This window comes from Bufo gargarizans, chromosome 10 (assembly GCF_014858855.1).
Source record: "Bufo gargarizans isolate SCDJY-AF-19 chromosome 10, ASM1485885v1, whole genome shotgun sequence".
NCBI lineage: Eukaryota > Metazoa > Chordata > Amphibia > Anura > Bufonidae > Bufo > Bufo gargarizans.
The window spans coordinates 822,031-846,563 of record NC_058089.1 but is presented as its reverse complement, the minus strand read 5'-3'; the positions used below and the strand labels follow the sequence as shown (position 1 = coordinate 846,563).

General features: G+C 53.9%; 1 protein-coding gene across 3 annotated transcripts in view; it reads right to left on the bottom strand.

Moving 5' to 3' along the window:
* SBF2 (SET binding factor 2) overlaps positions 1-24,533 on the bottom strand; it is a 199,356-nt gene that overhangs the window by 85,016 nt on the left and 89,807 nt on the right. For 2 of the 3 annotated variants that reach the window (XM_044269533.1, XM_044269534.1), the window contains exons 4-8: positions 14,271-14,393; positions 13,991-14,101; positions 12,964-13,069; positions 6,059-6,191; positions 254-362 (exon numbers count right to left, since the gene is read on the bottom strand). In XM_044269533.1, coding sequence (XP_044125468.1) covers positions 254-362; positions 6,059-6,191; positions 12,964-13,069; positions 13,991-14,101; positions 14,271-14,393 — 582 coding nt within the window. The remainder of the gene's footprint in view (positions 1-253; positions 363-6,058; positions 6,192-12,963; positions 13,070-13,990; positions 14,102-14,270; positions 14,394-24,533) is intronic. The other variant, XM_044269536.1, reaches the window with a different exon arrangement.

The following is a 24,533-nucleotide window of genomic DNA, read 5'->3' as shown; positions in this document are numbered from 1 at the left end:
TGGATAGAACCAGTTTGCCATACTCGTGAGACACATGGAAGCAATAATATCACTTACACCCCAGAGCGAGACGTGATAGAAGTGACGCGGCAGGAAACATAGGGCCCGGCACCTTGGGATGGCGGTCCGAGCTGGCAGACCCCCGCCTGTCTCCAAGATCTAGCTTAACTAGCAATTCCCCGATATACCAGGCCTCATGATGACCCCGAGGAAGGTCGCCCCCCAAGCGCCCTGAAGCGGCGCCTCATCTTACCAGATCATGGAGCTCAGAGCAGAAGACGGAATGAACCCCGATAATAAACGGAGTGGGGGAGCTGAGGACCTCGAGGAGCTGCGCCGGGAGGATGGGGATGTAGGGGTAGCTGCAAAACACAAAGATCAGAAGGCGTGACGGCAAGGCCGAAAGGACACAGTCACTTCAATGGAAGATGGACCTAACTGTGCGCTGAGGAAGAGGGGAAGAAGGGAGGGAGGAAGAGGAGAGGAGCGAAAGGAAGGAAGGAAGGAAGGAAGAGGAGAGGAGCGAAAGGAAGGAAGGAAGGAAGGGAGGAAGAGGAGAGGAGCGAAAGGAAGGGAGGGAGGAAGAGGAGAGGAGCGAAAGGAAGGAAGGGAGGAAGAGGAGAGGAGCGAAAGGAAGGAAGGAAGGGAGGAAGAGGAGCGAAAGGAAGGAAGGGAGGGAGGAAGAGGAGAGGAGCGAAAGGAAGGAAGGGAGGGAGGAAGAGGAGAGGAGCGAAAGGAAGGAAGGAAGGGAGGAAGAGGAGAGGAGCGAAAGGAAGGGAGGGAGGAAGAGGAGAGGAGCGAAAGGAAGGAAGGGAGGGAGGAAGAGGAGAGGAGCGAAAGGAAGGAAGGGAGGGAGGAAGAGGAGAGGAGCGAAAGGAAGGAAGGGAGGGAGGAAGAGGAGAGGAGCGAAAGGAAGGAAGGGAGGGAGGAAGAGGAGAGGAGCGAAAGGAAGGAAGGGAGGGAGGAAGAGGAGAGGAGCGAAAGGAAGGAAGGGAGGGAGGAAGAGGAGAGGAGCGAAAGGAAGGAAGGGAGGGAGGAAGAGGAGAGGAGCGAAAGGAAGGGAGGGAGGAAGAGGAGAGGAGCGAAAGGAAGGGAGGGAGGAAGAGGAGAGGAGCGAAAGGAAGGGAGGGAGGAAGAGGAGAGGAGCGAAAGGAAGGGAGGGAGGAAGAGGAGAGGAGCGAAAGGAAGGGAGGGAGGAAGAGGAGAGGAGCGAAAGGAAGGGAGGGAGGAAGAGGAGAGGAGCGAAAGGAAGGGAGGGAGGAAGAGGAGAGGAGCAAAACAGGGAGGAAGAGGAGAGGAGCAAAACAGGGAGGAAGAGGAGAGGAGCAAAACAGGGAGGAAGAGGAGAGGAGCAAAACAGGGAGGAAGAGGAGAGGAGCAAACAGGGAGGAAGAGGAGAGGAGCAAAACAGGGAGGAAGAGGAGAGGAGCAAAACAGGGAGGAAGAGAGAGGAGCAAAACAGGGAGGAAGAGAGGAGCAAAACAGGGAGGAAGAGAGGAGCAAAACAGGGAGGAAGAGAGGAGCAAAACAGGGAGGAAGAGAGGAGCAAAACAGGGAGGAAGAGAGGAGCAAAACAGGGAGGAAGAGAGGAGCAAAACAGGGAGGAAGAGAGGAGCAAAACAGGGAGGAAGAGAGGAGCAAAACAGGGAGGAAGAGAGGAGCAAAACAGGGAGGAAGAGAGGAGCAAAACAGGGAGGAAGAGAGGAGCAAAACAGGGAGGAAGAGAGGAGCAAAACAGGGAGGAAGAGAGGCGCGAAGGAGGAAGGAAGGAGGAGAGAAAGGAAGGAGAAAGGAAGGAAGGAAGGAAGGAAGGAAGAATGAAAAAGTTAAGGAAAGAAGGAAAATGAAACAAAGGAGGGAAGGAACGAAAGAGGAAGAGAAGAATGAAAAAGGTAAGGAAAGAAGAAGGAAAATGGAACAAAGGAGGGAAGGAACGAAGGAGGAAGAGAAGAACGAAAAAAGTTAGGAAATAGGAAGGAAAATGGAACGAAGGAGGGAAGGAAAAGGGAGAGAAGGAAGGAAAAGCAAAGAAAGGTAATGAATGAACAGAAAGCAAAAGAAGCAAGAAAAGAAAGGAATGAAGAAAAAGGTAATGAAAGAAAGAAAAGGGAAATAAAAAAGGAAGAAGGGAAAGAAAACAGAAAAAAGGAAAAAAAATACCAGAGGCTCAAATACTGACTATGGCCTGGATGTTTGACTTTTAAAGGGTGACTGGGACGGCGTCGCTGTCAGTTTGTCACAGTGCTGAAGGGTTCTCCAGCTTCACCTGTGCACGGACTGTCGGCTACTCCGGCCCAGTCACTGTAATGGAGTCACCTGTGCACGGACTGTCGGCTACTCCGGCCCAGTCACTATAATGGAGTCACCTGTGCACGGACTGTCGGCTACTCCGGCCCAGTCACTGTAATGGAGTCACCTGTGCACTGTAATGGAGTCACCTGTGTACGGACTGTCGGCTACTCCGGCCCAGTCACTGTAATGGAGTCACCTGTGCACGGACTGTCGGATACTCCGGCCCAGTCACTGTAATGGAGTCACCTGTGCACGGACTGTCGGCTACTCCGGCCCAGTCACTGTAATGGAGTCACCTGTGCACGGACTGTCGGCTACTCCGGCCCAGTCACTGTAATGGAGTCACCTGTCGGCTACTCCGGCCCAGTCACTGTAATGGAGTCACCTGTGCACGGACTGTCGGATACTCCGGCCCAGTCACTGTAATGGAGTCACCTGTGCACGGACTGTCGGCTACTCCGGCCCAGTCACTGTAATGGAGTCACCTGTGCACGGACTGTCGGCTACTCCGGCCCAGTCACTATAATGGAGTCACCTGTGCACGGACTGTCGGCTACTCCGGCCCAGTCACTGTAATGGAGTCACCTGTGCACGGACTGTCGGATACTCCGGCCCAGTCACTATAATGGAGTCACCTGTGCACGGACTGTCGGCTACTCCGGCCCAGTCACTGTAATGGAGTCACCTGTGCACGGACTGTCGGATACTCCGGCCCAGTCACTGTAATGGAGTCACCTGTGCACGGACTGTCGGCTACTCCGGCCCAGTCACTATAATGGAGTCACCTGTGCACGGACTGTCGGCTACTCCGGCCCAGTCACTGTAATGGAGTCACCTGTGCACGGACTGTCGGATACTCCGGCCCAGTCACTATAATGGAGTCACCTGTGCACGGACTGTCGGCTACTCCGGCCCAGTCACTATAATGGAGTCACCTGTGCACGGACTGTCGGCTACTCCGGCCCAGTCACTGTAATGGAGTCACCTGTGCACGGACTGTCGGCTACTCCGGCCCAGTCACTGTAATGGAGTCACCTGTGCACGGACTGTCGGATACTCCGGCCCAGTCACTATAATGGAGTCACCTGTGCACGGACTGTCGGCTACTCCGGCCCAGTCACTATAATGGAGTCACCTGTGCACGGACTGTCGGCTACTCCGGCCCAGTCACTATAATGGAGTCACCTGTGCACGGACTGTCGGCTACTCCGGCCCAGTCACTGTAATGGAGTCACCTGTGCACGGACTGTCGGCTACTCCGGCCCAGTCACTGTAATGGAGTCACCTGTGCACGGACTGTCGGCTACTCCGGCCCAGTCACTGTAATGGAGTCACCTGGGCACGGACTGTCGGCTACTCCGGCCCAGTCACTGTAATGGAGTCACCTGTGCACGGACTGTCGGCTACTCCGGCCCAGTCACTGTAATGGAGTCACCTGGGCACGGACTGTCGGCTACTCCGGCCCAGTCACTGTAATGGAGTCACCTGTGCACGGACTGTCGGCTACTCCGGCCCAGTCACTGTAATGGAGTCACCTGTGCACGGACTGTCGGCTACTCCGGCCCAGTCACTGTAATGGAGTCACCTGTGCACGGACTGTCGGCTACTCCGGCCCAGTCACTGTAATGGAGTCACCTGTGCACGGACTGTCGGCTACTCCGGCCCAGTCACTGTAATGGAGTCACCTGGGCACGGACTGTCGGCTACTCCGGCCCAGTCACTGTAATGGAGTCACCTGTGCACGGACTGTCGGCTACTCCGGCCCAGTCACTGTAATGGAGTCACCTGTGCACGGACTGTCGGCTACTCCGGCCCAGTCACTGTAATGGAGTCACCTGTGCACGGACTGTCGGATACTCCGGCCCAGTCACTGTAATGGAGTCACCTGTGCACGGACTGTCGGATACTCCGGCCCAGTCACTGTAATGGAGTCACCTGTGCACGGACTGTCGGCTACTCCGGCCCAGTCACTGTAATGGAGTCACCTGGGCACGGACTGTCGGCTACTCCGGCCCAGTCACTGTAATGGAGTCACCTGTGCACGGACTGTCGGCTACTCCGGCCCAGTCACTATAATGGAGTCACCTGTGCACGGACTGTCGGCTACTCCGGCCCAGTCACTATAATGGAGTCACCTGTGCACGGACTGTCGGATACTCCGGCCCAGTCACTGTAATGGAGTCACCTGTGCACGGACTGTCGGCTACTCCGGCCCAGTCACTGTAATGGAGTCACCTGTGCACGGACTGTCGGCTACTCCGGCCCAGTCACTGTAATGGAGTCACCTGGGCACGGACTGTCGGCTACTCCGGCCCAGTCACTGTAATGGAGTCACCTGTGCACGGACTGTCGGCTACTCCGGCCCAGTCACTGTAATGGAGTCACCTGTGCACGGACTGTCGGCTACTCCGGCCCAGTCACTGTAATGGAGTCACCTGGGCACGGACTGTCGGCTACTCCGGCCCAGTCACTGTAATGGAGTCACCTGTGCACGGACTGTCGGCTACTCCGGCCCAGTCACTATAATGGAGTCACCTGTGCACGGACTGTCGGCTACTCCGGCCCAGTCACTATAATGGAGTCACCTGTGCACGGACTGTCGGATACTCCGGCCCAGTCACTGTAATGGAGTCACCTGTGCACGGACTGTCGGCTACTCCGGCCCAGTCACTGTAATGGAGTCACCTGTGCACGGACTGTCGGCTACTCCGGCCCAGTCACTGTAATGGAGTCACCTGTGCACGGACTGTCGGCTACTCCGGCCCAGTCACTGTAATGGAGTCACCTGTGCACGGACTGTCGGCTACTCCGGCCCAGTCACTGTAATGGAGTCACCTGTGCACGGACTGTCGGCTACTCCGGCCCAGTCACTGTAATGGAGTCACCTGTGCACGGACTGTCGGCTACTCCGGCCCAGTCACTGTAATGGAGTCACCTGGGCACGGACTGTCGGCTACTCCGGCCCAGTCACTGTAATGGAGTCACCTGTGCACGGACTGTCGGCTACTCCGGCCCAGTCACTATAATGGAGTCACCTGTGCACGGACTGTCGGCTACTCCGGCCCAGTCACTATAATGGAGTCACCTGTGCACGGACTGTCGGATACTCCGGCCCAGTCACTGTAATGGAGTCACCTGTGCACGGACTGTCGGCTACTCCGGCCCAGTCACTGTAATGGAGTCACCTGTGCACGGACTGTCGGCTACTCCGGCCCAGTCACTGTAATGGAGTCACCTGTGCACGGACTGTCGGCTACTCCGGCCCAGTCACTGTAATGGAGTCACCTGTGCACGGACTGTCGGCTACTCCGGCCCAGTCACTGTAATGGAGTCACCTGTGCACGGACTGTCTGATACTCCGGCCCAGTCACTGTAATGGAGTCACCTGTGCACGGACTGTCGGCTACTCCGGCCCAGTCACTGTAATGGAGTCACCTGTGCACGGACTGTCGGATACTCCGGCCCAGTCACTGTAATGGAGTCACCTGTGCACGGACTGTCGGCTACTCCGGCCCAGTCACTGTAATGGAGTCACCTGTGCACGGACTGTCGGATACTCCGGCCCAGTCACTGTAATGGAGTCACCTGTGCACGGACTGTCGGATACTCCGGCCCAGTCACTGTAATGGAGCTGAGCTGCAATACCAGACACAACCTATGGACAGGTGAGGCGCTGCTCCTGGAAGGAAGCCCACCTCTGATAAAGGCTCCTGATGACACCGCCGCAGGCGGCTCGGGGGGGGTAGGGGGGTTTCCGCCATCTTACCTATACTTTAAGGGGTACATTAGAGCCTCGAGCGCTCGGCAGGCGTCGCTGAGTCGCTGGAAACTGGAGGAATGAAACAGGACTTTGTTTTCGGTCAGCACCGCGCAGAGGAGGCTGAGAACGTTCTGGATTCCTACAACAAAGAGATTGGAAAAGTATTGACCGGCACCAATCTGCATGCAATGAGGAGAAGCGGGAGCGCGCTGGAAGGCGCAGCGGAAAATCTGGGTCACATTTGGCGATTTGGCTTCAGAGACCTGGAGGAGATGATAGGCACCCGGGCCACTGCCAGGACACGCCCGCTGCTCCTCATTCACATCAGTTTGGTTGAAGTCACATTCACAATAGACTTGGCGCTCCAATTCTTTTTTTTATTTTCAGGATCTCTGCCTTTTTTCAGTGAATAGAAACATTCTTTAGTTCCTGCCAATGCAAGCCTTTGTACAGCTTGTTACAACGTATCAGACTGTATCTGGGCAACAAATCTCTCTTCTATGCTGATGGTTTGTCACAATGTATCAGTGCGGGTGAAATGTATTTGCAATGTTGCATTCACTGACAGCAAGCAGAAATCTTGAAAGGGGTGACAAACTGAAATACGTCTATTAGAAAGTTGCAGCACTTTTCATTTTACATCACGTCCCCTGCTATAATACATGTGGTTTGTGTAAGGGGCTGAGATGGTGGTCATTCCCACTGGGAGTTGTAGTCCACAGGTTATCTGCTCCGATATCCATGGAAACTTGGAAACTTCCATTGACTCGTGGAAAATGTGAGGAACCAGGAGAATATTAATGTGATTCAGTCACTGCCAGGGGTCCGCTACCTGCGGATTCAGGGGTCCGCCAACCGGGACTCGATCCCAAAGCAACATGGAGCCAGGTCCTCCTTATTCCTGTATATGTGGTAGCCAAGAGGGGGGGGGGGTCTGTAATTCACCTCCCGGAGGGGGGGGGGGGGGGGGTTGGGGGGGAGTAGCTTGGACCCCATCTCTCTGCAGCTGCCCCGCCCTCTGATGTCATCACACCTAGACCTGTCAATCAAAGTGCAGAGAGAGCGGAGCCTCTAGGTGTAAGGGTAACGCCCCCGTTGCTCCTAGAAGCTCATTTGCATATAGTAAAACACATATGAACACGGGAACAACACGGATGTCTTCAGCTGCCAGGAGCACATGGCACAGGTCAGCCGGGGTCAGAGGGACAGAACTGCTGACAGATGCTCTTTAAGCCCTTGAACGATGACCATTTCTATTTACTGACAGCAAGCAGAAACCTGGGACATGCCGAGTCCTTAAAACCTCAGGACGCTGCAGAAATGTTATGAGACACGGATTCACGTCCATGACCGGCTTCCTGTTGACGACTCGGAATAAACGGAAGATTTCGCTTCCTTGGGTTCTAGGAGCAATAAACATCCTCCCGTCACAGGCGCAAGAATCTCTCCTTCCTGCTGCTTCCGGGGGCGAGACGTGGCCGCGCTGACCCTCTGGGGTGAAGTGGTTTCCCCTCAGCAGAACCACCCCTAGAAAACTGTGAGGCTGCACTACTGAGAGATGTCCCCATACACACACAGCAGCTCTGTGCAGGTGAGGAGGTAGTGCAGCCTTCAACCTCTGTAGAGCGCCTTAAAAGTTCCGTCGGGGAGGTGTCCGCTGGCGGGGACGAACATCGTAATAAAGAGAAAATACTAATCTATAGGACAAATTCCGGGATATATATGGCTGCAGATTGCTGCCACTTAAATACTCTGTGCTGCTCACTGGCCTATGGGCCATTCAGTCCTGATCCTGTGCTGTAGATAAAGAGACGGCGAGATCAATGCAGCGCAGAAGACGTGAACCATCTGCGGGTTATGGCTCCTATATCGTGGAGTGGCGGTCACTGTAGGGTAATGTGCGCTGGAGGCGGAGCCTCGCACGAGACATCAATAATGATAGGGCAATTAAAAGCGGGATGTATTTACACTGCGACTATTAACCCCGGGTGATGCTGACACTTTTATGGCGGGTGCGGCGGGTCACAGGCGACGGCTGGCATCAATCAACCGTCCGCAGCTTCTTTTAAGATCTGTTAGCTGTCAGTGAATGGGGACATCCTGAGACTGCAAACCAGTCCTGACCTAATACTTCTCACAGCTGAGAGTTTGTTACACTAGAATCCAGTGTGGCAATGTGAACATTGAGGTGTGCAGTAAAGTCACAGGGACGCAGGATACAAGGGGTGCTGTGTGCACCGGGAGTGGGTCACCAAGGGGCCCGGCCTTGGTGGAGTAAAAGCCCTAGTTCAGGTGTCCACTGAAGTAGTTGGGGGACACCATATAGTGTAGCTGGTTCAGCTATTTCAGGGCGGGCTTTTACTGGGAACAGGCAATGTGTTGGGTGGGTGCCTGTTCCCCAGGCTCCAGCCCGGGACTTAGGGCATGCTCATGTCCAGGGATCCTATTCAATCCTGCTACCGGATCTTGGGGGTGGCTCACGCTGGAGTGTGTGGTGAAGCAGAGTCCTGGTGAGGCTCTGTGTGAGGGGCCACGAGGCTAGGCGGGCTGAGGGGCCACGATTCCCCAAGAGACACTGGGCGTACTGCGCTCTGTACAGCCAGGAGGCTGGGGGACATTGGCTGAGAAAGCCGCACGTGTAAACAGGGTGTGAACAGGGACTGAGGCGAGTCAGGAATAGTGTGTTTGGTTAGAGCCTGGACGGGCCAGTGTTTATTGCTGGTGGATCACAATAAATGCACTGTTTGGACCCGAAACCTGGTGTCCTGAAGCCGTATCTGTGTGAATGAGCCCCTAAAAGAAAGCTACCCCTCACACCAGTCAATCCATCAGCAGCAGAAACCTCCCTCCTGTGGTGCAGCTTTGTTACAATGTATCACTGTGGTAGCGGATTACAGATCGCCCCTCCCAGAACTCGCCGACTGATCTGCAAATCGGACACATTTACGGATCCCCTGGATGGCAAACTGATGACGCCCAGCTGGGCGTGATACAGGGAGAACGGACTTCTGGGGATAGGGATGATGGGAGTAATGCTTTGCATGAGAACTAGAGAAAATACATTGCGAGCCCCTGTGGATAGGATGATAGGAGTCCTTTAAAAAGGACAGAAAAGATTGTGAGCTTCTGTGAACAGGGATGATGGGAGTGATACATGGTTGGAGATTATATTCTGAGCTCCTGGGGCAAAGGATGATGGGAGTGATGGGTTGTTTACACGCCATATACCGTCTCGGAGCTGCTGTCAGGAAGCGGCGACATCGGGCCCATCTGAAGCTTCTCTCGGATGGAGCAACTTCTGAAAGATGCCTCCGATGACATCATCAGGATGTTTGCGGCGTCCAGCCCCCGAGGGCAGGCAGCGCACGGACTTCATTACCAACCAATAGTCTCCAGGACGCCGCCATATGACTGCGATTAAAATCTAATCAGAACACAAGAAAACAATGAATCTGGAGGCTCTCGCTGCATTCCGGAGCGCGCACGGCACATTCCAGCAGCCCATGTGTGCTCTGCCCAGTAAGATGATGGGAGTGATACCTTGTAAACTGGTAAATACCTGCAGACCGGAGGCCTGAAGGGACGACCTGGTCCAGATATCTTCTTCACGCCTGCTCACACAAAGAGAGTGGGGTCCCTGTGTCTCAAGACATGACCTATACTCCAGTCACATCCAGAGCTGCATTCAGAATTCTGATGGTTCTTCTGTATATGTCCAGAGAGAGCAGAACTCACCCCAGGGGGCAGGAAGGCAGTACCGTGATGGGGATGGGGCTTGTTGGGGTGCAGACTGCAGTAGACAGAGTCGGTGCCCTGCACCCAGGCAGTGTCTGCTGCCGTCAGGTGACCCTGGCCCATGACTAGGGATCAGCTGGAGGGCGACTCCCGTCTGTATGCCGCCATTGTACCTGTGCACTCACCCGTGCAGCACGTGCTGTATACCGCGGGCGAGGCACGTCCGCACTGTACTTTTCCACACTGCTCTCTAGGTGCGGAGCTGTGACCGCGTAATGCTCCGTGATAGCGCCGCGCTCGCCGATTTAATCGGGTTAGGAGTTCCTGTAAATGAAGCTCAGCTCTACAATAACTCCCAGCTTCAATTCCTCTCCAAGATCTCTGCTTGCTGTCAGTAAACTGGAAGATCCCAGTTTATATTCAGAGGCTGAACACAGGCCTAATACTTCTCACAGCTAAGGGTTTGTTACATTGTGTCAGTCTGGGAGCTTAGCTCTGACCATGCACTGAACAGGAAACCAGTGGATGCAGCTGTGGATGTGACTGGTGTATAATGTGGCTGCGGCTCAGCACATCTGATGCAGATTTATGCAGCGATGCGGAGCTGACGGTCGCAGCTTTGCCGCCTCGGTCCAGCTCCCGCAGACCGGACGTGAACGTGCAGCCGATCGCACAATCGCCATTCACGAGATTAAGAGACATTATGAGGTTAATGAGCCCCCCCCCCCCACCACTCCAGACATCGTGGCCTTAGATTCCCTTCAGGTGGGCGATGTCATGAGCAGCCGCTGCAGCACTTTCTAATAGACAAGATCTCTGCTTGCTGTCAGTCAATGAAAAAAAAAATCCTTGTTTACTTTCAAACGTTCGATACCGGTACAGACGTCTCATCGCTGATCATTTGTTACAATTGCATCATGAAAAGATCTTAACTTTCTGGTACACTTTATGCTTCAATTCCTGATGGTTTATAACCCCTGCTTGCTGTCAGTGAATGTTTACATCTAAATGCTTTGCTGTAAGTGCATCCGGCCTGGACAATCCTCTGAGACCAGCAGAGCTCAGGCGCAACAGCTCGTGTTCCTGATGCAGCACAGGGCATTATGGGAGGACAGCAGAATCGTGCTTACAGCTCTGGATGTGACTGGGCTCTATTCTGCCCCCACCCTATGATTTACACTGCAGCTCTGCTCTAGTAGGGTGATTCCTGCTTAGAGTAGCTGTTTCTTAAAAACAAAGACTAAAACTCCCCTGGGCTCAGTCTGCTGTTGTTGTCCCCCATGCTTTACACTGCAGCTGTGCATGGGCTCAGCTGGAAATCAGCACATAAGGATTCCATGACAGTAAAGACAGGAAGATTATTGTAGATCATCAGGACGCAGGACTGGGGCTGCAGTGTGCGCCAGTGCACCCAACCTCAAAATGAGCGCACGTAAATAAATGCCACAAGAGTGCGTGGACGGACACGGCTCTGGGGGATGATGGGAGTGACAGATTACATTGGACAGGGATGATGAGAGTGATACATGGTGGGGGATAAGACTGTACGCTCCTGAGGACAAGGATGATGAGAGTGATACATGGTGGGAGATAAGACTGTACACTCCTGAGGACAAGGATGATGAGAGTGATACATGGTGGGAGATAAGACTGTAAGCTCCTGAGGACAAGGATGATGAGAGTGATACATCCTCCTCTCTTGTACGGCTCAGCACCCTAAGAAGCGGGTGACAACCCCTAAAACAACTGGCGGCCATCTTGGTTGTCACAGACCCTTCCCAGAGGCAGATAAACAGAGGAGTATGACCCCCATCAAATCTCAAGGTCCACGTTTTCTGTAATCAGGATTTCCCACTTCAGCAGGTGCTCAGCGGCTCCGCTGGCGATTGTCCCGATTCAGTGCGGTAGCGCTGCGGCCGAGCGATGGCGTCCGGGCACCGAGACCATTATATTATTACAGAGGAAGAGACTGACAGGCGCCGACTGCACAAGTATGTGCCCCCTCAAAGCAGAGATTGTGCAACTCGGCTGCATCCCTGGAGCCTCCGTCACCTGCGCAGGGCCAGCTCTGCTATGTTACCGTCTGAAATCAGATACAGCCCCCAACCGAGGCAGGAATGTCGGGAAATCAGCGTCCTGACACACACAACGCCGCCTGACTCGGCAGGATTTATGGTTCGCATAATGATGGGCGGGGGCTTAAATAAATGCCCCCCTCATTCTGAGACATATTTACCTGTTGAGGAAGGGTATACGTCTCAACCCTTCCTCAACAAACCCACTGTTATTCCTCCTGGAAATGGATAGCGACCATTACCAGTGGGTGCGCCCCCGCGAGCTCTGACAGGGGGCGTGGCCCTTCTTGACACCCCCACCCTATGAGATTGTAGGACATCACCCCACAGTTTCAGGGGGTTGTTGAGGCTACTTTCACACTGGCGTTTTGGCTTTCCGTTTGTGAGAATGTGTCAGTTTGCCTCCGTTCCGCTCTGGAGGCGGCCTGCAGCGTTTTGGCGTCTGCTTGACGAAACTGAGCCAAACAGATCCGTCCCCATTGACTTACATTGTGCGTCAGGACGGATCCGTTTGGCTCAGTTTCGTCAAGCAGACGCCAAAACGCTGCAGACAATAAAAAACGGATCCGTCCCCATTGACTTTCAATAGAGTCTTGGCTATGTTACAGATAATACAACGGGATCCGTTCATGACGGATGCAGACGGTTGTATTGTTGTAACGGATCCGTTTTTTCAGATCCATGACGGATCCGCACCAAGTAGCCCGAGTTGGATACCACTGTCCAGTTCCGCACATTGTAATTAAGTTGTGTTACAATCACCATTTTCAAGACCTCTGCTTGCTGTCAGTAAATTCATACATGGTTTACATCCAGAAGCTGAGATCCCATTCTAACCTCATACTTCTCACAGCTCAGGGTTTGCTACAATTGTATCCAGTCTAGACAAGCCTCTGGGCCACACACCGATACAATGTAGCAGGAGGTTTGTATACTACCGATATATTGTACCAACCCCTCAGCTGTGACAAGTATTAGCTTCTAGCAGCTCGCCATCAGGGGTCCTGGATGCATTAACCCTTTCAGTCCAATACAATACTTCCACTGCCTGAAGAGAAGCTGAACTTTGAGCCATCAGCAGGGCTGAGGCCGTGTCCTCACCTAGTTGCTGGAAGAGCAGTGCCACGCTGGTGCCCGTCACTGGCAGGCTGTCGCACAGAGGCGTCTGAACCAGCTGCCGGTCCCCGGCTCCCAGAGAGAACAGTTTCTGCAAAGAGAGAAGCACAGAAGTGACTTCATGTGTGCGCCGGCCATGGCGCCCGTCCCTGTCGGGCATATGAGACTGCACCAGAACGGGGTTAAATCCCTTCCTTCCCACCGGAGAACGGCTGCAAATCTGAACGCACACGGGAACGGGTAACGCTGCTGCCTGACCGAAGAGAGCGCAAACCAAAACACGACTATGTCACTGCAGCACCGGCGACTTAAAGGGGAACTACGCCGCCGCGCCAGCAGATCCACACAGGACGCATTGTATACTGAGGATCTGCAGGAATATTAGGCTGCAATTAAAATCTGACCCTAACTGGGAAGGATCTATAGCCCTGTTCATCCTGAGCCTCCTGGTTCATGAACAGAATGCCCATACAGAGGAGGAGAGGGAGAAGAAAGGGATGTGACTGCAAGAGAAAACGGCGTGACATGGTCTCGGGGCCCCGCGACGGCAGCAATCAGCAGAGCAGACTACTGAGACGGCTCGTATGTTTAACCCTTTACACTCCCACTAGGATTACATCAGCTGTCGGATCGGCGCGGTTCATCTGTCTAGTCTACGAGTGATGAGCAGGACTCTTCCAGGGAGAGGAGTCTCAGGTCCGGTCCCCGGAGCGCTGCGCCGTCTACACTACATCCGCACCCTCTAAATCCACCGCGCAGGAAAATTAAAGGGAGACCCTAAACCCTAAAAAATGCCAAATGCAGGGAGGGCGGATCTCTGTCCCTAACTAAGGATGGGAGTAATGCTGCGGACGCCACAGGCCGGACGCCATGCTGCTTCTGCACAGGTCACCACGGTCAGGAAGAGGTGCGCATTATCACAGTGACAGGTGGGAGCAGAGAAGTCTAGAAGGCAATGCGAGCGCGCCTCTAGTGGAGAAATGCAGAACAACATGGCGTGCAGCTTCATTACCTGCGAGCCTCCGGCTGATGGGATGATACAGGTCACCAGGTTGGCCACCAGGTTCTCCAGGGACACGTTCAGACTGTCCACATAGACGGAATAGATTAAGCCGAGGCAAGCCTGCGAACGAGAGCGATGTCATATGTAACAAGGCACAGGAGGACCAGTGCGCCCTACAGTGAGGCATCAGCTCAGCAGTAAGAGCGCAAGCTCCTCTGCCAAAGAAAAGCACCACACCGGCTGCTTACTGCCGCTCGTCGCAGCCTCCATGGCTGTTCTTTGTACTCACCCTGAAGATCTCTGGATAGTCTAGTCTGGACACCAGCACCAAACTTTTTGGAGCAAACACTTGTGCAGGTTGAATTAAACCGGAATCCTCCTCGTCGCCATCGATGTGATCGCGCTTTGTGCCCTGAAAACAGAAAAAGTACAATAATCAATAATACTGCTTACCCAGGGGCCACGCGGCAGGGGACCGAGGGAGAAGACAAGGGGCGACCTCACAGAGAACGCGGGAGAAGACAAGGGGCGACCTCACAGAGAACGCGGGAGAAGACAAGGGGCGACCTCACAGGGAACGCAAGGGGCGGCGACCTCACAGGGAACGCAAGGGGCGGCGACCTCACAGGGAACGCAAGGGGCGGCGACCTCACAGAGAACGCAAGGGGCGGCGACCTCACAGAGAACGCGAGGGGCGGCGACCTCACAGAGAACGCGAGGGGCGGCGACCTCACAGGGAACGCGAGGGGCGGCGACCTCACAGGGAACGCGAGGGGCGGCGACCTCACAGGGAACGCGAGGGGCGGCGACCTCACAGAGAACGCGAGGGGCGGCGACCTCACAGAGAACGCGAGGGGCGGCGACCTCACAGAGAACGCGAGGGGCGGCGACCTCACAGAGAACGCGAGGGGCGGCGACCTCACAGAGAACGCGAGGGGCGGCGACCTCACAGAGAACGCGAGGGGCGGCGACCTCACAGAGAACGCGAGGGGCGGCGACCTCACAGAGAACGCGAGGGGCGGCGACCTCACAGAGAACGCGAGGGGCGGCGACCTCACAGAGAACGCGAGGGGCGGCGACCTCACAGAGAACGCGAGGGGCGGCGACCTCACAGAGAACGCGAGGGGCGGCGACCTCACAGAGAACGCGAGGGGCGGCGACCTCACAGAGAACGCGAGGGGCGGCGACCTCATAGAGAACGCGAGGGGCGGCGACCTCACAGAGAACGCGGGAGAAGACAAGGGGCGACCTCATAGAGAACACAGAGGTGACCACACAGAGGTGACAACACAGAGGTGACAACACAGAGGTGACAACACAGAGGTGACATCACAGAGGTGACATCACAGAGGTGACATCACAGACGTGACATCACAGAGGTGACATCACAGACATCACAGAGGTGACATCACAGATCACAGAGGTGACATCACAGAGATCACAGAGGTGACATCACAGAGATCACAGAGGTGACATCACAGAGATCACAGAGGTGACATCACAGAGATCACAGAGGTGACATCACAGAGATCACAGAGGTGACATCACAGAGATCACAGAGGTGACATCACAGAGATCACAGAGGTGACATCACAGAGATCACAGAGGTGACATCACAGAGATCACAGAGGTGACATCACAGAGGTGACATCACAGAGGTGACATCACAGAGGTGACATCACAGAGGTGACATCACAGAGGTGACATCACAGAGGTGACATCACAGAGGTGACATCACAGAGGTGACATCACAGAGGTGACATCACAGAGGTGACATCACAGAGGTGACATCACAGAGGTGACATCACAGAGGTGACATCACAGAGGTGACATCACAGAGGTGACATCACAGAGAACACAGAGGTGACATCACAGAGATCACAGAGGTGACATCACAGAGATCACAGAGGTGACATCACAGAGATCACAGAGGTGACATCACAGAGATCACAGAGGTGACATCACAGAGATCACAGAGGTGACATCACAGAGGTGACATCACAGAGATCACAGAGGTGACATCACAGAGATCACAGAGGTGACATCACAGAGATCACAGAGGTGACATCACAGAGATCACAGAGGTGACATCACAGAGATCACAGAGGTGACATCACAGAGGTGACATCACAGAGGTGACATCACAGAGGAATCACAGAGGTGACATCACAGAGATCACAGAGGTGACATCACAGAGATCACAGAGGTGACATCACAGAGATCACAGAGGTGACATCACAGAGATCACAGAGGTGACATCACAGAGATCACAGAGGTGACATCACAGAGATCACAGAGGTGACATCACAGAGATCACAGAGGTGACATCACAGAGATCACAGAGGTGACATCACAGAGATCACAGAGGTGACATCACAGAGATCACAGAGGTGACATCACAGAGATCACAGAGGTGACATCACAGAGATCACAGAGGTGACATCACAGAGATCACAGAGGTGACATCACAGAGATCACAGAGGTGACATCACAGAGATCACAGAGGTGACATCACAGAGATCACAGAGGTGACATCACAGAGATCACAGAGGTGACATCACAGAGATCACAGAGGTGACATCACAGAGGTGACATCACAGAGGTGACATCACAGAGGTGACATCACAGAGGTGACATCACAGAGGTGACATCACAGAGGTGACATCACAGAGGTGACATCACAGATCACAGAGGTGACATCACAGAGAACACAGAGGTGACATCACAGAGATCACAGAGGTGACATCACAGAGAACACAGAGGTGACATCACAGAGGTGACATCACAGAGATCACAGAGGTGACATCACAGATCACAGAGGTGACATCACAGAGATCACAGAGGTGACATCACAGACATCACAGAGGTGACATCACAGAGATCACAGAGGTGACATCACAGAGATCACAGAGGTGACATCACAGAGAACACAGAGGTGACATCACAGAGGTGACATCACAGATCACAGAGGTGACATCACAGAGGTGACATCACAGATCACAGAGGTGACATCACAGAGATCACAGAGGTGACATCACAGAGATCACAGAGGTGACATCACAGAGGTGACATCACAGAGATCACAGAGGTGACATCACAGAGATCACAGAGGTGACATCACAGAGAACACAGAGGTGACATCACAGAGAACACAGAGGTGACATCACAGAGGTGACATCACAGAGATCACAGAGGTGACATCACAGATCACAGAGGTGACATCACAGAGATCACAGAGGTGACATCACAGAGATCACAGAGGTGACATCACAGAGATCACAGAGGTGACATCACAGAGATCACAGAGGTGACATCACAGAGGTGACATCACAGAGATCACAGAGGTGACATCACAGAGATCACAGAGGTGACATCACAGAGATCACAGAGGTGACATCACAGAGATCACAGAGGTGACATCACAGAGATCACAGAGGTGACATCACAGAGATCACAGAGGTGACATCACAGAGATCACAGAGGTGACATCACAGAGATCACAGAGGTGACATCACAGAAATCACAGAGGTGACATCACAGAGATCACAGAGGTGACATCACAGAGATCACAGAGGTGACATCACAGAGATCACAGAGGTGACATCACAGAGATCACAGAGGTGACATCACAGAGATCACAGAGGTGACATCACAGAGATCACAGAGGTGACATCACAGAGATCACAGAGGTGACATCACAGAGATCACAGAGGTGACATCACAGAGATCACAGAGGTGACATCACTACGACGTAGATGGCAAATAGAAAGTTACAGCCAAGCCAGCCTCAACGCAACTTCCATGAACTGGGACCTCGGCACCCCCCCTGCCCCCTCCTCCCTTGTTCTGTGGAGATTTATGGCAATTTAATGGTCTGGAATGAGGCGCTGATTTATTGTGGTCTGAGTCTGGAGCAGAACTAAAGGCCTCTCGTCATGCCTCCATGGTATGGCCTCCACAGATCCCAGTGACAGGAGGAGAGTCAGGAGGTCCCTATAACTCTCCAGGAGACGGGCCTGACGTTTATCACCACATCAGCTGCAATGTCATGTACAGGGCTGGGGAGGCTCTGGGGGGTCCAGACAGGTTTCCCACAGCATTTTGCTGATGGGGTCAGATTTTCAGCGCTGCCCCACGGTATCTCCAAGGTCTCGTGTGACCGCCACAAGGAACGGTGAAGGATCTTCAAACTCCTAGATAACCTGTGAAATAGGATAAAATCCCTGCAAGGAAGATGCTCCAGTCAACCCTGTCCTCGCCTTCAGCAGCATGTGATGTTATGGATTCCCTCCTGAACTCCTCTGTGCTGCTGGGAGGACCCTGCACCTTCCACTATGTAACTCTCATCCTGTGACCTCCACAGGATCAGCGCACTCCTCTCCTGAAATCCTCTGTGCTGCTGGGAGGACCCCGCTCCTTCAACTATGTAACTCTCAGCCTGTGACCTCCACAGGATCAGCACACTGCTCCCCTGAAATCCACTGTGCTGCTGGGAGGACCCTGCACCTTCCACTATGTAACTCTCATCCTGTAACCTCCACAGGATCAGCACACTCCTCTCCTGAAATCCTCTGTGCCGCTGGGAGGACCCTGCTCCTTCCACTATGTAACTCTCATCCTGTGACCTCCACAAGATCAGCACACTCCTCTCCTGAAATCCTCTGTGCTGCTGGGAAGACTGCTGGATCAGCGCACTCCTCTCCTGAAATCCTCTGTGCTGCTGGGAGGACCCTGCTCCTTCCACTATGTACCTCTCACCCTGTGACATTCACAAGATCAGCACACTCTCTCCTGAAATCCACTGTGCCGCTGGGAGGACCCTGCTCCTTCCACTATGTAACTCTCATCCTGTGACCTCCACAAGATCAGCACACTCCTCTCCTGAAATCCTCTGTGCTGCTGGGAGGACCCTGCTCCTTCCACTATGCAACTCTCATCCTGTGACCTCCACAAGATCAGTGCACTGCTCTCCTGAAATCCTCTGTGCTCCTGGGAGGACCCTGCTCCTTCCACTATGTAACTCTCAGCCTGTGACCTCCACAAGATCAGCACACTGCTCTCCTGAAATCCTCTGTGCTGCTGGGGAGCCTGCTCCTTCCACTATGTAACTCTCATCCTGTGACCTCCACAAGATCAGCACACTCCTCTCCTGAAATCCTCTGTGCTGCTGGGAGGACCCTGCTCCTTCCACTATGCAACTCTCATCCTGTGACCTCCACAAGATCAGTGCACTGCTCTCCTGAAATCCTCTGTGCTGCTGGGAGGACCCTGCTCCTTCCACTATGTAACTCTCAGCCTGTGACCTCCACAAGATCAGCACACTGCTCTCCTGAAATCCTCTGTGCTGCTGGGGAGCCTGCTCCTTCCACTATGTAACTCTCAGCCTGTGACCTCCACAAGATCAGCGCACTCCTCTCCTGAAATCCTCTGTGCTGCTGGGAGGACCCTGCTCCTTCTACTATGTAACATAGTATATGAAGCTGAAAAAAGCCCTCAGTACTGACCCCTGAGGTACCCCACTAGTGACAGTGACCCCTCCACTACTGACCCCTGAGGTCCCCACTAGTGACAGTGACCCCTCCAGTACTGACCCCTGAGGTACCCCACTAGTGACAGTGACCCCTCCAGTACTGACCCCTGAGGTACCCCACTAGTGACAGTGACCCCTCCAGTACTGACCCCTGAGGTACCCCACTAGTGACAGTGACCCCTCCAGTACTGACCCCTGAGGTACCCCACTAGTGACAGTGACCCCTCCAGTACTGACCCCTGAGGTACCCCACTAGTGACAGTGACCCCTCCAGTACTGACCCCTGAGGTACCCCACTAGTGACAGTGACCCCTCCAGTACTGACCCCTGAGGTACCCCACTAGTGACAGTGACCCCTCCACTACTGACCCCTGAGGTACCCCACTAGTGACAGTGACCCCTCCACTACTGACCCCTGAGGTACCCCACTAGTGACAGTGACCCCTCCACTACTGACCCCTGAGGTCCCCACTAGTGACAGTGACCCCTCCACTACTGACCCCTGAGGTCCCCACTAGTGACAGTGACCCCTCCAGTACTGACCCCTGAGGTACCCCACTAGTGACAGTGACCCCTCCAGTACTGACCCCTGAGGTACCCCACTAGTGACAGTGACCCCTCCAGTACTGACCCCTGAGGTACCCCACTAGTGACAGTGACCCCTCCAGTACTGACCCCTGAGGTACCCCACTAGTGACAGTGACCCCTCCACTACTGACCCCTGAGGTACCCCACTAGTGACAGTGACCCCTCCACTACTGACCCCTGAGGTCCCCACTAGTGACAGTGACCCCTCCAGTACTGACCCCTGAGGTACCCCACTAGTGACAGTGACCCCTCCAGTACTGACCCCTGAGGTACCCCACTAGTGACAGTGACCCCTCCAGTACTGACCCCTGAGGTACTCCTCTAGTGACAGTGACCCCTCCAGTACTGACCCCTGAGGTACCCCACTAGTGACAGTGACCCCTCCAGTACTGACCCCTGAGGTCCCCACTAGTGACAGTGACCCCTCCAGTACTGACCCCTGAGGTACCCCACTAGTGACAGTGACCCCTCCAGTACTGACCCCTGAGGTACCCCAGAAGTGACAGTGACCCCTCCAGTACTGACCCCTGAGGTACCCCACTAGTGACAGTGACCCCTCCAGTACTGACCCCTGAGGTACCCCAGAAGTGACAGAGACCCCTCCAGTACTGACCCCTGAGGTACTCCACTAGTGACAGTGACCCCTCCAGTACTGACCCCTGAGGTACCCCACTAGTGACAGTGACCCCTCCAGTACTGACCCCTGAGGTACCCCACTAGTGACAGTGACCCCTCCAGTACTGACCCCTGAGGTACCCCACTAGTGACAGTGACCCCTCCAGTACTGACCCCTGAGGTCCCCACTAGTGACAGTGACCCCTCCAGTACTGACCCCTGAGGTACCCCACTAGTGACAGTGACCCCTCCAGTACTGACCCCTGAGGTACCCCAGAAGTGACAGTATTTTCATTGAGATGGCATCTCATAGAAAACCTTCACACAGTTTACCCACCACAGATGTTAAACTTACCGGCCTATAGTTTCCGGGCTCTGTTTTCAGACCCTTTTTGAATATTGGCACCACATTTACTATGCGCCAATCCTGTGGGACATTCCCTGTCAGTAAATATCAGAAATAAGGGTCTGGCTATGACATTACTTAATTCCCTTAGGATACGGGGGGTGTATGCCATCTGGTCCCAGTGATTTGTCTATTTTAATCCTTTTTAGTCGCTGTTGTACTTCTTCCTGGGTCAGACAGGACACTTTTAATGGGGAATTTACTTTTACATTCGGCGTGTCATCTGACCGTTTATGTTCCTCAGTGAATACAGTGGAGAAGACAATAATAATATGTAACAGCTTTGCTTTCTCCTCGTCGCTCTCTGCGACTCCCCCCTCATTGCTCTGTAGAGGGCTTTTATTCCCATACGGTATGTACCTCTCACAATGAGATTTTAGGAAGCTTTTAAAGATATCCCATTTTGTGGCTGTATTTTTATTTTTGAGGACTTTGCCCCAGTTAGTTTGGCCTATGACCTCTCTTATTTGGCTAAATTTAGCTTTTTTGAAGTTTGGTATTTTTGTTCCTCCCTGTAGAAACGCTCTTTTGAATGATAATTGGAAGGTTATGACTTTCTGGTCACTATTTCCCCGGTGTCCCCCGACCTGCACGTCTGTTGTTCTGTCAGGCCTATTGGTTAATACTAAGTCCAGTATGGCCGTCCCTCCAGTCGGGTCCTGAACCAGTTGGGAGAGGTCGTTGTCTTTGGTTATTGCCAAGAACCTGTTTCCCTTATGAGATGTGCAGGTCTCAGTTTCCCAGTCTATATCTGCGGAGTTCCCCCATAATAACCACCTCATTATGATTTGCCGCCTCGTCTATCTCGTTCAGTAGTAGATTTTCTGTGGACTCCGGTATATTAGGTGGTTTATAGTAAACTCCTATTAGTAATTTATTATTTTGCCTCCATGTATCTCCACATGTCCATGTCCCTCACTTATATCTTCCCAGACTGTCACAAGATCAGCGCACTCCTATCCTGAAATCCTCTGTGCTGCAAGCTCTGCCAGGATCCACTAGTCTCAAATCATTCCTAAATTGAGGACCACAATGTATTAGAAAGCTCTGCTTGTTGTCAGTGAATTCTTGCACACATCTACTTCTTGAAAACCTTTCATCACAGCTGGGGTTTTGTTGCAATTGCATCCAGTATAGACAATCCTCTGTGAGCTAAGCAGCATAGCCTTGTGAATGGACCACCTTGCAGCCTCCTCCTCAGGTGTGCTCTGGCCCTTTAAACAATGACGCGGCGGTCCTTGTTTTCTCTGTGTAGCTGAGCTGTATTAGTCGCGGAACATTCCTGCGCTGCTCTGTTATATAAGACAACACCTGACCTCGGATAAAATGTGTTCAGCGAGAAAACAGATCAATTTATCAGCCTGGGGGTGATCCCGTAATCCTTCTATAGCGGTAAATGGCGTGCTCCGCGGTGCTCTGGAGCAATGTTTCGTGGGGTTGCTAGCAACAAGAGACTGGTGACAAGGAGACAAGACAGGGATCCTACCGCGGGATACATCAGGAGCCACCGCTAACAGGACACTCATCATCCACGACGCAAATCTTATCATACAATTTAAAGGGACAGCAGAAATAAATGGCTGCCTTCTTCCAAAAACAGCACCACATCTGCCCGCAGTTGCGCGTTGCATCACAGCTCAGCCTCATTCACTTCAATTGAGCTGCAATACCAGACACGACCTAGGGAGAGGTGGGGCGCTGTTCTGGAAGCAAGCATGCACATTTTCTAATCCTGCAGGAAGCCTGAGAACTAGTCTATCACCCACAGTCTGCGTCTTCTCAACTATGGAGTAGCTGTTCATCCTGAGCACCCTGCTTCAGGAAGAGAATGCTAGAACTACAGTGAGACAAAGATGGAGGGGTCATTAGGAGAGGGGGAAGAGGGGCGACGTTCTGCAGCATACGGCCTTCAGGGTCCGTGCAGGTGACCACCTCCAGCAGGGGCAGCTATGTGACACCTGCCCATCTCTCGGTCGGGGGCGAGACATCGGGATTGTAACTTTCGGGTCCTTATTATTGAGCAGACAGTGGGACGGGGAAAGGACAGCAGACAATGTCCAGGAACCTCTGCGGGGGACCTCCTCAGGGACAGCTCAGGGATAGTGAGGGTTGTGATCCTGCGCTCGGCAGCTCGCAGATCGGTCCACCACATACAGGCAAATCTCTGCTGATGGCAGGAGACCCTTAAGACCCCCCAATGATCCTTGTGAGATGGAACCGATACATTGTTTATTTCTAACCCCCAAAGTTACAAAACAGTTTTCTTGTTATACAAGGTTTCTGACTCTTGTTACATTGTGTTTCACAAGCTATTCTGTAACACAGGCGTCTGGCCCTCTGAGGCCCCCCGGGGGGCCCAATAATCTTGGAGATGCTGCAGCCCATCCTACTGCTACTAATGGGGAGCAGAATTCGGCTTATTGGACATCAGTGCTTCCCCGACAGTCACAGGCCAGCAAGGTAAGATGGGAGATGTAGTGGCAGAGGACAGACACCAGAGTTACCTCTGCTCATCATGAGCCACCTGGTTCATGAATAGAATGCGATACAAAGCACTGACACATGATGAACATTCAGGGCATCTTCTCCAGGCTAGAGGTTGTGTAGGATTTAGCAGCTGTCCGCGCTGCGCTCCTCCACTGCGTCCTGTTTATTGCAGATGTTTTCTTCTCCCGTATCTGCTCTGGATCACACAATGTTTTCATTCCTCATTCATCCCTACGGATTAGACCTCGCCAGAGCGAGAGATGCAAATAGACGGCTGTTTATTCCTACCTCTCGGGGTTAAACAGACGGGCAGAGCGGTCAGAGGCCGGGGCTGTGCAGGCAGAGAGGACAAGAGGCCGGGGCAGTGCGGTCAGAGGGGACAAGAGGCCGGGGCTGTGCGGTCAGAGGGGACAAGAGGCCGGGGGCATGATGAGGTCAGAGGGGACAAGAGGCCGGGGCAGAGGAGGTCAAGGGGACAAGAGGCCGGGGCAGAGGGCAGAGGAGGTCAGAGGGGACAAGAGGCCGGGGCAGAGGAGGTCAGAGGGGACAAGAGGCCGGGGCAGAGGAGGTCAGAGGGGACAAGAGGCCGGGGCAGAGGAGGTCAGAGGGACAAGAGGCCGGGCTGTGCAGGCAGAGAGGACAAGAGGCCGGTGCAGTGCGGTCAGAGGGGACAAGAGGCCGGGCAGAGGAGGTCAGAGGGGACAAGCGGCCGGGGCTGTGCGGTCAGAGGGGACAAGAGGCCGGGGCAGAGGAGTGTCAGAGGGGACAGAGCCGGGGCAGAGGAGGTCAGAGGGGACAAGAGGCCGGGCAGTGCTGGTCAGAGGGGACAAGAGGCCGGGGCAGTTCGGTTCAGAGGGGACCAAGAGGCCGGGGCAGAGGAGGTCAGAGGGGACAAGAGGCCGGGGCTGTGCGGTCAGAGGGGGACA